Raw genomic sequence first — 12009 nt, 5'->3', positions numbered from 1 at the left:
TGTACACATAAAACTGAGATTTTTCCCAAATTTTGGAGACGATACATTAATTATATCAAAAGTTATTAACAATTAAAGAAAAATGATAAAAAATTTTCACACAGCTATATTTTAAAAACTAATAAAGATATCGAAGTCGGATTTTTTTCAAAATACTTATAATGCCTTAAAATTTCGAAATAATTACAACAATAAACAATAAAAATTTTTTTTCGAAAGTTATTAACTTTTTGTTTAAACAATTGCTAATATCTCAAAAAGTATATTTTTTTTTTGAAAAATTCTTGCTCCTACGTATTCCTGAGGATTTTTGCTATCGAAATCAATCATAAAATTCAAGGGCCCGACATATCGGAAAGCGTAGCCCTAATCAAAAGAAGACGCCTCAGCGACCGGACACCGAGGCATCTTCTTTTAATTAGGGCTACGCTTTCCGATATGTCGGGCCCTTGAATTTTATGATTGATTTCGATAGCAAAAATCCTCAGGAATACGTAGGAGCAAGAATTTTTCAAAAAAAAAAATACTTTTCGAGATATTAGCAATTGTTTAAACAAAAAGTTAATAACTTTCGAAAAAAAATTTTTATTGTTTATTGTTGTAATTATTTCGAAAGTTGAAGGTATTATAAGTAATTTGGAAAAAATCCGATTCGGTATCTTTATTAGTTTTTTAGATTAAAGCTAAAGTACCTTTCGACCGTGAGTCCGCTGGAGCGCTACCGCAGCCTTACGCCGAGGCGTCTTCTTTTGATTAGGGCTACGCTTTCCGATATGTCGGGCCCTTGAATTTTATGATTGATTTCGATAGCAAAAATCCTCAGGAATACGTAGGAACAAGAATTTTTCAAAAAAAAATATACTTTTTGAGATATTAGCAATTGTTTAAACAAAAAGTTAATAACTTTCGAAAAAAAATTTTTATTGTTTATTGTTGTAATTATTTCGAAATTTTAAGGCATTATAAGTATTTTGAAAAAAATCCGACTTCGATATCTTTATTAGTTTTTAAAATATAGCTGTGTGACAATTTTTTATCATTTTCCTTTAATTGTTAATAACTTTTGATATAATTAATGTATCGTCTCCAAAATTTGGGAAAAATCTCAGTTTTATGTGTACAACAATTGTGCCAAATTAAAAAAAAATCCGTAACCTAAGGGTTACAAGTCAATCGAAATAGCCTAGAATTACCCATATATAGAATATCTGATATTTTTGAAAACTATATAAATTAATTGAAAAAAAAGACTACAGCTTATTTCTGCACTAATTAAAAATTACTGAGATATAAATCTAAACGTTTTATCTTTTACTTTACAGATGCCAAACAAAGGTGACGCCAACCGTACGAACCAGTGCAACCCAACTCATACACCATCGGGTCCAGGTCATAATACCGGATATCATGGAGCAGGCACCAAGGCTGATTTGAATAACCACAACCAACAATTGAATCCGAACAATCCCAAATACCAAGGAGCAAGAAAATAAATATGTAATTTGATTGCATGAAAAAATGAGATTTGTGCCATACTATTAATAAAATCCATTTTCTTGTATTAATTGACTAGTGTTTTATATTTATATTTCCAATAAATTTATGCTGTATTTTTTTCTGAAAACAGATTTCAAATCTAAGAACATCTATTTTCAGTGATATTTTAAATACAAATTTTGAATATTTAACAGAGTTCACTTAGTTTTTATCTAATTTTACTTAACGATATTCACAAAGAAGTAAATCGTTATTATTATAGCTATTGAATAAAACCGCTTGAGCATTACTTTTATTCGAGCAAAACAAGTTTTTTTCTTCCATACACAATTTCATTAGTTAGCTGGGCTGCTTTATCCAGAATCCCCAAGGTGCATATGTTTTTCCGTTATCCTCTTTCAACTCTCCACGAAAAACTGTAATCTTGACTCGAGGGAGATCTTGTTCTTGAAAGAAACTTATTTATTTTTTTGAAGATAAATAAAGAATTAAACTTTATTATACAGGTTTAGAAGCTTACCATCGCTGAAATTGTCTGTTTCGTATGATTCACTTTTATCACCGAGTACATCACTTACGATTATAATAAATATAAATAGATAGAAGCAGATAATATTCTTCCCCTTCATTATCGATATTTAAAATGAAGTCTGGCGTGAAAGAATGCTTATATTATATGACGGCTGCCAATAGACCGTGACTTTAATTTCTTATGTTTCTGAGTTGCGGTTTATAAATTCGTCACGTCTGTTGCAGGAAAAGTATTTTCGTATCTCGACCGAATAGTACTTGTTCGAAAGTATTGTTTTTTCAATTAGATCTATTTTTAAAAATCTTGAGAAAACAAAGATTCTAAGAATTTCAATGAAACTTTAAAGTATTTTCAAAATTGTCAATAAAAATAAATAGATATTTGCCGCACATTATTGCACAAATGTTTAGATCATAGTAAAATTTTAGATTTCAAAACCAGTGAAATAAAACAGAGTATTGTAAGTTTTACAATGAAAGGATAAGAAAATGATAAGTGTCTTCAAAATTTCATTATCATTTATTTTCGTTTTCATAATATGGAAGCCCGTGATACAGTGCGCATGATGAACAACGCCTATTATATGTATAACCATCTGTATAACATTTAAATCTTATAATTCTTGTTCAATATCTATCACTCTTTGAAATAATCACAGTATAATAAATATTTCTATTAACTTTGAATCATCAATGGAGGATATAATTAATTGTACATCTAATAACAGTTAACAAGAGATCAGATAAAATATCGCAAACGATTTTAGTGTTTAGTATATCATTGAGTTCATGGATTTTCAATGGAAGACTGCAACTTTGGAAAACGTCACTATATCATATATTGCTCAAATTTGTATACAATATTTAACAGTTTTGTGCTCTTCATTATATTTTTCAATGTATGTACCAATAGCACTTTCGATCATTCGTTTTTGTGATTTTTATACAATGTTTAAACGTAATGTTATGTAGCAAAAATGACTGATTGTATTTTTCACGATATAAACGATATTTTTATCGTTTAAGTTCTTTTTATAACAATCATTCACTTAATAGATACAAATTAAACTTTGTTGATTCTGCCTGGTTGTAGTGCACATTTTTCAAATTTTTTAATGAAGATAAAAATACTTTTAAAAATTTTTATTACGGGATAAAACGAAGCAAATGAAGTGAAAGGGAGTAGTTTTAGATACATTGAGTTCAAAAACCTTGAGACATAGGTATATTTATGGTTTTTTTCTTGTTGCAATATTAACAAGCGGCACGTGAGAATTCAAGTTCCGTGATGTTTCAAGCTACATATGTACTATAAAAAAATACGTTATGTAGCTCGGTGGCAGCTTGTCGTAATGTTCATCTATCTATGTTTTATTTTTTTCACTGCTTTCTGTTACGCTTGTTTATCTTGTTCTTTAGATCGTAGTTTATTCTTATTTATTATATCTTAATATCGACTTATTCTTATTCGATACACAATCTGTTTCTCATAAATATTTTATCATTTAAATTAAGTATATATATATTTTTTTCATTATAGTGTCATTGACTTAGTCATTTTGTTAAATACGATCGGTCGATCTCAACGCAAATATATATAATATATTTTGATGTATATTTATTTATAATATAATTACACCATTTATCCTTGGAAGACATTGTTTCGTATATACTCGCTTTGTGTGTGTGTGTGTGTATATATATATATATATGTATATATATATATATATACATACATATATATCGTAGGCATGAAAATGTTTCCCTAACCGGAATATTTTAAATAGTAATACTATTCAAGGAATATCTATTCATCAATATAGTAACTCTGACACGGGAAATCATTTCCACGAGGGAACTGGAGATTCGAGTTACATTTTGTACTGAAGGTATACTAAGTAACAAAAGTTTTTCAAATGTCATCAAACCAAGTCAAGTTTGAATACGTGTAAAATAAAAAAAAGCATTTTTTTATCGTTGAAATAATACATATTTTCGTGACAAAATTTACTAACGTCTATTCTATTATTTTAACTTATATCTAATGTCATTAATATTTGTTTCGTTTTATTTATATCTAAACTGTTGATTTAAGTTCATAGATAAATATGCACGTCAATAGACTGGAAGACGTCGGGTCAATTCTTTAGTGCTTGTCAATTTTTGAAAGACAAGCGTGTTTCAACATGGAAAAATTTATCTACTGCATGGATCAATTGGCATATGTTTATTTATACAGAAAAATGCATTGTGGAAGACTTGTGATCATACGTATTTTTTCATTGTCTCAATTATACATCAAGCGACGGATTCGCATTTTCTAGATTCATATTCTAAACTATAAGATCTTGTACTTTTTTCTATTTGACTTTAATAAAATGGCATATAAGCAGTTTTACAAAACGCTACGATTACACAATAGTACGTTTGGATACCAGTGCGAGAAAGTGATTTGATCCTCTTGTGGACGTTTGCGCCCGAGCGAAACGAGGGTGAACAGACTGTGATGGTGAAATTATTTTCTCGCACGTGTATCTAACATCATTTTTCGATACGATGCGTATGGCACGAGATTGTAAGCATGCTCGATAACTCGAGCGCGCGTAAAGTCGAGTCCTCCTCACACGCGGAGTGTCGAAAAATTTTAGAGGTGCATGCTCTTAATTTTTTTATTTTATCATTCCAGAAAGCATGGCCTATCCGAAAATAACTTGAGTCGTAACTTGGTGCATGATCGTGACACCCTTTCTGTTCCCACGGAAGTGCTTATGTCAATAAAAACAATAATAAATTTTTCCATGAACTTTTACATATGTATTTTTTTAATTTAACGGAAAGAAACGTAGCGAGAATCAGAATTTCAATTCGTATGTTACGGGTCAACATATATCGGAAAGCCTGTTTTGGTTTATTTTCTGCACGATATTTTGATTCTTGCTGAGTTTTGATCACATAAAGTTAGCTTAAACACGTCAATTTGGCACTTTCATTATCAATGAGTTTTTTATCCACGGCTACCGTTTTCAAAGTTCTCCAGAGATCGAAATGTTAAATAAAAAAATCAATCGAAATATGGTTTCCTACGTGTATTGACAGGCAAAATTCGAATTTGAAGTTGGATTAAAGAGGTCATAAAATATCACGGTTTCTTTAGTATGAATTTCCGCTCTTCTATGGAATGTCGAGCCCAATTCTTTTAGTTTTGAATATCTCATAAAATGATAAAGTATAAAAATTAGGCGCGTGCCCTCTATTTGAAATTGTTAAAAACTCAAACGGAATATTAATAGATATTTTTCGTGTAACTGCTCATACACATGTATTGAACATGTGAAATTTTACAATGCGCGTGTATTGAAGAGCGAGAGATCAGCTTACATGAGTCATTGCTCGTATTTCTTGGAGAATGATAACCACTAAATCGGTGGAGTGGACACTATCTCAATTCTCCGTTTACATAGCGGATGTGAATAATGATTTTTTTAAAATAATACGAAATTACGAGAAGGCAACTCACGATAATAACTACACTCCTCGGTCATTCAGATTAAACTAGCGATCAACGCTTTTCTATTGTGTTACAATTCGAAAGCTATATTCGATATAATTATAAAATTTGTGATTTAACTTACACAACAGTTTTTATATAGTCCGTTTTTATAACCCATGTGAGACCAACCATCAATTTTTATTTATTTGATAATTGATACTAAATTGTTGATTTACTAACCACGCATATTCGTCTAGTAAGAATGTAATTACATTTTTATTAATTAACATTTTGCTGAAATCAATTGTAGATAGGATATTATTAAATAAGATAGTAACCGCAAGAAATAAAAACAAACCTCTAAATTTACAATTAATTTCATTTCATTTAAAATTTTCCAGTCTCTTTCGTTTATTTATTGTCTGACACATTACGCACACCGCTTAATTTCTGTTATAGTTTTTTTCACTAATATTTTTCTTGAATTTAGTGTGTCATTTGGAAGACATTTTTGGAAGACTATTTATAAAGCAACGCTTGTTTTAATACCATCGCTAATTACTTTAGCGGTACAGACTTACATCGATGCAGAACTCTTGGCGTAATATATTTTTACGTTTTATTTTGCTTTACGAGAATTTTAGAAAAATCACGTGTAATTTAAACATAAATAACTAAATTTAGTTGATACAACTATGCAATAAATTAATTGAACACAGTATCATTCGAATCATCAAGGCCTCAAATCTGTACATGCATAAGAAAAGTGAAAAGTAAAAATCTTTCACGCCAAGTCAATCGATAGAAAGTACGGCCGCAAGGTATAGCATCATTCGTTGAAGCTTTTTCTTTCTTTTTCTATGATGTACACTCTCATTTGTTTCGTGGTTTTCTTTTCAGCTGTTATATATATTTTTTCAAATACCACGAATAAATACTCAGGCGCATGAACGGATAAAAGTTGTTTTGCATTGACGACAATGATTTCGCTGTGTAGGTAACTTTCATTTTGACAAATCACCGCTCGAACCGAAGTGATCACCTTTGGAGGATCAGTTAGTGTTCATTAGATAAATTCTATAAATATTATAATATCAGATAAAAAATAAATTGATCTATTTCTTGGTTATAAATAATTTGTTGCTATTGCAGATCGATCGACAATCAAATGTAATCTTACATCATCTCTTACTCAATTGAAGGCTTGTTGATTATCAAGATCGGGCAATTTTAATTGACATTGTTGAAATAGAGAATAAGCAAAAGAAAATTCTATTCTTCTGTTATTATTGATGACATTCATTTGTAAATGATTGAAATTGTAATACGTGTGTACCTAAAGTAGTTTCCGTGTTTTGAATTACTTCATGCAATATTGCATTGGAAGACGCTGGATTTTCAATATTTACACAATTGTTTCGTTAAAAATCAGTTATTCAACATTTGACAACACATGAAAAATCTCGACATTGTCAGTCAATATACAACATTTTGTTTATAAAAGATGACACCACTTCGTGATACGTCGGCTCAACAAAAACAAAAAAATAACAAAAGAAGAATTTCAGAAGAGTTAGACAAATAAAATTGTGTTTTTAACATCACTTCGTTCCAAGCTCGAAAGACAGCCAAAACATCTTAATAAGCACATAACGCGAGTTACCTACAAGCGAAGCCAGGTGATCGATGCGGAGCAACAAAACTTGGCGACTATGGGAAGTCGGCGAGCCTAAAACGGCAAGCCGATTTCGAAGGCCTTGATAAGGGCCTTGCCCGAGTCATAAACGCCAATAACACCGAACAGTACACCGAGAAAGATGACGAAGCAGTCGTAGGCAACTTCCTTGCTGTCCATCGAGTTGCGTTTGAGTTTGAGATGAAAATAGCACGGCCAGATGAAGGAGAGCATGGTGCCGGTGAACGAGCCGATGAAGCCCATGAGAATACTGAAGTGCGGTATGAAGATGGCCATGAGGATGGTGAAGAGTATTACGCCTATTCGCCATGCCAATCCCCAGACTTTGAGCTCGCGATCGAGCGTCCAAATCGTTGGGAACGGGGTTTTTGGCTTGCCCCGGAACAAGGCGCGCTCGAGCAACTCGCATGCCGCGTAGTAGGGCAACGGATACGATAACATGGCCTTCAATACCAAGCAGAAGTTCACTAGGCCTTTGAAGCCCGCCGAGTGCAAGTTGTTCGTGATTACCTGTTTCGGTACAAATTATTATTCATTGTAACATTACGCACTGGTTGGTTTTTGCAAGCAAAGGTGTGTATATCTGAGGAAGGCCATGTGAGGACGCTTGAGAAGCCTTGGGACTGGGCGCAGTTTTTGAGGAGTCTTACCTGCTGAGTGTCGTTTTGGAAGGTCAAAAAGCAGACCCAGCCGAATATCGACTTGAAGGCCGCGGCGGCGATGTGACTCCAATCGAGCATCCAGTTGAACTTGCTGCGATCGATGAGATTACCCTCGAGGGTGGGCAGGAAGATCTGCGACGTGTAGCTGAAGACGATGACGCCAAGGGAGATCGGGAATGTCTCCATGTCGATGCTCCACTTGACCTTCGACCAGCCCCAGTCGCCGATCTCCAGTATGCAGTAGCCGATAATGATTGCATTGATGAATAAGTGAGCCATCGTGCACCAAAAGCTCAGCACTGAGACGTGGTGCAGAGACTTGAGGAATCCCAAAGGCACCAGGAAGATGCCGATGAGCATCATCCAGCTGCGCGTATCTATGGCACCTTCGGGGAAGCAACCGATCATCAGATCGCCGCACACCACCACGTAGAGGATGCAGGTCATCAGCAACTCGATTATCTGGGCGATGTTGACGATGCGGGCGCCGACTCGTGGTCCAAAGCACTCTTTGGCGATGGCTACGTACGAGTCACGTACTCGCACTCGCTGGCCCGTCGCCACGTCCACCTCGTACAGGCACTCTACCAGGATCTTGCCGGTGTAGCAGCAGATGTGCGCCACTCCGATCATCGCGAAGATCGCCCAGTAACCACCGCGTAGCACCGCGAACGGCAGCGACACGATGAACATGCCCTAAGACATGCCAACACGTTGGATTTTTATACGATTACCTCGCGAGAGCGACTACCTTCCTATTGAACTTTAACGCTTTCAAACTGTCCGATGCAATTAACGGGAAGAGCTCAAACATACGTTAGGAAAATAACTGCGTCAAGTTGATCCTGATTTTATTTTTAAACTCGGATCTTATTGCATTGCAATCGCGATCGACTTGCGGTTTTTTTCCATAAAGGTACGCTCTTTTCCAACCATTCAATAGATATATAACAAACATGACTAAGCACTTGTAACTGCTTTAATATTTAGAATGAAAAACTAATCAAACATTGTCTGCCTCTTTGCAAAACTGTTACGAATGACTAAAGCACTATCATTATTTTTTATGAAGCTTTACTTTCATACAAAGCATCTTTTATTATAAATATTAAATAAAAGTTAAACAAGCAAGCATTTACGGCCAAACCACATGAGTTAATTCAAACATTTAATAATGTGGAAAATCTTTAACCTTTGGATAAGTATGTTTTTTAATTACAAGAATACGTTTTCGAATTATATACACTAAAAATATTCAAGAAAATTTCAAAAAATTATACTTTTTGGCTATCGCATTTCAGTCTTGAAGTATATTTGATTTACTGAGAAAAGTGATAATTTTTATAATTTTATTGAATTCCTTGTGTTCGGAATTTGGCAATTTAGGGACACCAAAAGTTATGTCTTGTAAACGTACGAATAACCACAAAATTTTAACCACTGATAGTTAATTTATTTTTTGTTGTTCGAATTTCAACTAGCTTTAACACATTCAAATTTTTTAATTCCTGCATTACACATAATCCTATTAAATAACTCAGATGGATTCGCCGTAAGTTGAATTTAAAATTATGAATTTTATTGACGAATTTTTATAGTACACTAAGTATCTTTCCATCGAATATTAAGATTCATTAAAGTGCTATTTACAAATTTCAATTAGGCTTGCTTTATAGTGCAATAACTTGCGTATTAAAATATTAAATAATTAAAACACTATCAAATCGATGAATAATTTAATAATTATATTAATAAAAAATTTCAAAGGTACGTATTTATATAAACAAAATTTTCAAAAATAATTATCGTGCATAATAATGCAATAATTTCTTAAACTCTTCCGTATGAAAATGTTTTCTACGACATCCTATATTGATTCTTAATAAATTTGAAACATTGAGTTACTATCGAGCAACGATTTTTAAGAACAAACTGTTTGCAATAGTTTATAGTATGTTACAAACAAAATGAATTTTTCAACAAGTATTTTATTTAAAAGCCAAAAACTACTTTATAGAAAAAGTGCATGCAAAGGAAAAAAAAGAAAATTTATAACTCGACACTAGCATGTAAGAAAATTCTTGTACTGTCAACATACAATAAAGTTTTACTTGCCAGTCGGATGAATGAGATTTTTTTATTTAGGAAAAGAGAAAATTTACACGTATTCTCTAAACACAAGCATAACAGGCACGTGTAAATTTTCTTTCCAGGTTGTGACGTTCTATGAAAGTCGTCTTCAACGACATCGAAATTATTATTTTATTTTCCTAATAAAAGTCGCATGGTTATTAAAATCTCCTAGTACAAAATTAAAAATAAATAAGGAACTTGGGTGTTCAACTTTTCGAAAATGAAAATATAGAAAGAAAGAGATAGGGAGCAAGGCAACGATGGTATAACATTAATACCTGAATAGCATTGGTAACATTCCATGCGGCCTGCCATTCGTTGATTGGCGTGCCAGAGCCAAATTCACCACCCCCTTCGTCGTACTCGCTGAAGCCGCTACTGACACTCCCCTGTCTAATTTTGTCTCTGACAAACGGCAAAAAGACGAACGTTAATTCGATACCAATTACTATTGCGAAGTTCGTCGTGCAGCAGCCCTCACGGATACTCACCCACTCCGTTGATAGCTGAATGATTCCTCGGCCATAGTCACGTGCTTCTCGCCAGTGTATGACGTGCCGGCGCCGTTATTCAAGGTCGTCATTTCAGCGCCATCGACACCCTCGCGAAACTGCTGATCGTAGCCACCAGCTTGGCCGGAGCTCGGACCTCGCAACAATTCCATGCAGGGACTGTTCTCCGGCCACAAGGCTTTGACCGTTTCCCACGCGACGTTCACCGTCGCGCTGAACGAGGGTATGTAGAATCCTTTGAACTGCGCCATCTTTCACTGATTGACCTGCAGCGAAGTGCATACATGTACGTTCCATCGCTCTCGTTCAGCGTGCACAACTTTTCCCACGAGCGATTGATTGGAAAACGCGTATTTATAATTTTACTCTATTGGCTTTCTACTCGTAAATGGTCTTTTTATTGCAAGGTGCGCGTACGCCTGGCAGCAAATTCATTCGAGTGAATATAGTATCGAGCAGCTAACAATTTGTTTGGAGGCAAAGTCTCTTGTGTATTGTGAAGCGCGATGAATTTAATTTGAAACTTCCCGACAATGCGCGAGCGTTGATGATAGATTGCCGTGGCGTGATGAATTCACCGGACCAGAAGCGTTCGTACAAATTCATATGGCGCGTGCTTAAAAAAATTACAGAAATGCGCGAGCAATGAAATTTCGATACACCGCGATTCGATGTTTTCCCTTGCCACCGTTTCGAATTAAAGCAGAATGAAGAAAGCAGATCATTCGCGTCGAAACACTCATGCCGCGCGAAATATTGTCGTTGAGGCCAGTAAGTTTCGCCGTGCTCTTTGCGCTGCTTCACATTGATTAAAAAATCTCGGGAGCGAGAACAGCCATGCTCCGTTCGAGTCTAATCGAATTAACTGTCTGATAAATTGGCCAGACGAGTGCAATGAAAGCTTCCTATCTCGGGAAATCCGTTACCCTCCAACGATCTGCCGAATCGAGTCCATACTCGTTCTCTCACAATCAAGGATATCAAGTTTTCGTACGTGTCGTTGCGACAGCGAAGGTCACTCGCGCAAATGTCTCGAAACACGCGAGCATAGAGAGAAAACGAGGAGTAAAAGGGAAGGATACTTACAAGATAATGTGCTCTCTGAGAGAAGAGCGAAAGCAGAGAGCGAGAATCGATCAGGCCGAAGCCCTTCTTAGATGGCTGATTCGGCAAGGGGCACTTGCGCGAGCTTCCCTCATGGGCGCTTTGCGACAGCGACCGTCCAAATATCGAATTGAAACCAATTGGCTGACGAAAGCACGGATCTTGACTTTTTTCTTGACAATGGCCGAGGAGAGCTACTGCGAGTTGAATTGGTGAGAGGAGAGCAGAGGAGATGTCACTTTAATCGCGGCATCCGCAGCTGCAGGGGGTGGTGATGATGAGGCTCTGCTGCTACTGTTCGTTGGGCCGCTACGGATCAGAATAGACAGTCGCGCAGCATCCCTCACGCGTACGTACGATCGATTCTTCACCTGCTTTTGCGCG

The 12009-nt window shown here is 35.2% G+C and overlaps 1 protein-coding gene across 1 annotated transcript; it reads right to left on the bottom strand.

Annotated features, from left to right (window-relative positions):
* Positions 1 to 2537: 2537 nt before the first annotated feature.
* On the bottom strand, positions 2538 to 11953 carry LOC131670211 (vesicular inhibitory amino acid transporter). The gene is made up of 5 exons (XM_058945624.1): positions 11608 to 11953; positions 10501 to 10787; positions 10288 to 10414; positions 7865 to 8572; positions 2538 to 7724 (listed from the first exon to the last, which is right to left on the bottom strand). The coding sequence occupies exons 2-5, from the start codon at positions 10770 to 10772 to the stop codon at positions 7248 to 7250; spliced, it is 1584 nt and encodes a 527-aa protein (XP_058801607.1). The 5' UTR covers positions 10773 to 10787; positions 11608 to 11953; the 3' UTR covers positions 2538 to 7247.
* Positions 11954 to 12009: the final 56 nt, after the last annotated feature.

This window comes from Phymastichus coffea, unplaced genomic scaffold (assembly GCF_024137745.1).
Source record: "Phymastichus coffea isolate CEN01 unplaced genomic scaffold, Cenicafe_Pcof_1.1 PCOF00104, whole genome shotgun sequence".
In the NCBI taxonomy this organism is placed as follows: domain Eukaryota; kingdom Metazoa; phylum Arthropoda; class Insecta; order Hymenoptera; family Eulophidae; genus Phymastichus; species Phymastichus coffea.
This window is presented reverse-complemented; position numbering and strand designations above follow the sequence as displayed.

What these genes read in the sequence shown, in the direction of transcription:
- LOC131670211 (XM_058945624.1), bottom strand. Translation starts at nt 10,772, where the DNA reads ATGGCGCAGTTCAAAGGATTCTACATACCCTCGTTCAGCGCGACGGTG. An exon ending in ATGTTACCAATGCTATTCAG is followed by an intron (nt 8,573 to 10,287) that starts GTATTAATGTTA and finishes GGCATGTCTTAG; the next exon opens with GGCATGTTCATCGTGTCGCT. An exon ending in TCCAAAACGACACTCAGCAG is followed by an intron (nt 7,725 to 7,864) that starts GTAAGACTCCTC and finishes GTACCGAAACAG; the next exon opens with GTAATCACGAACAACTTGCA.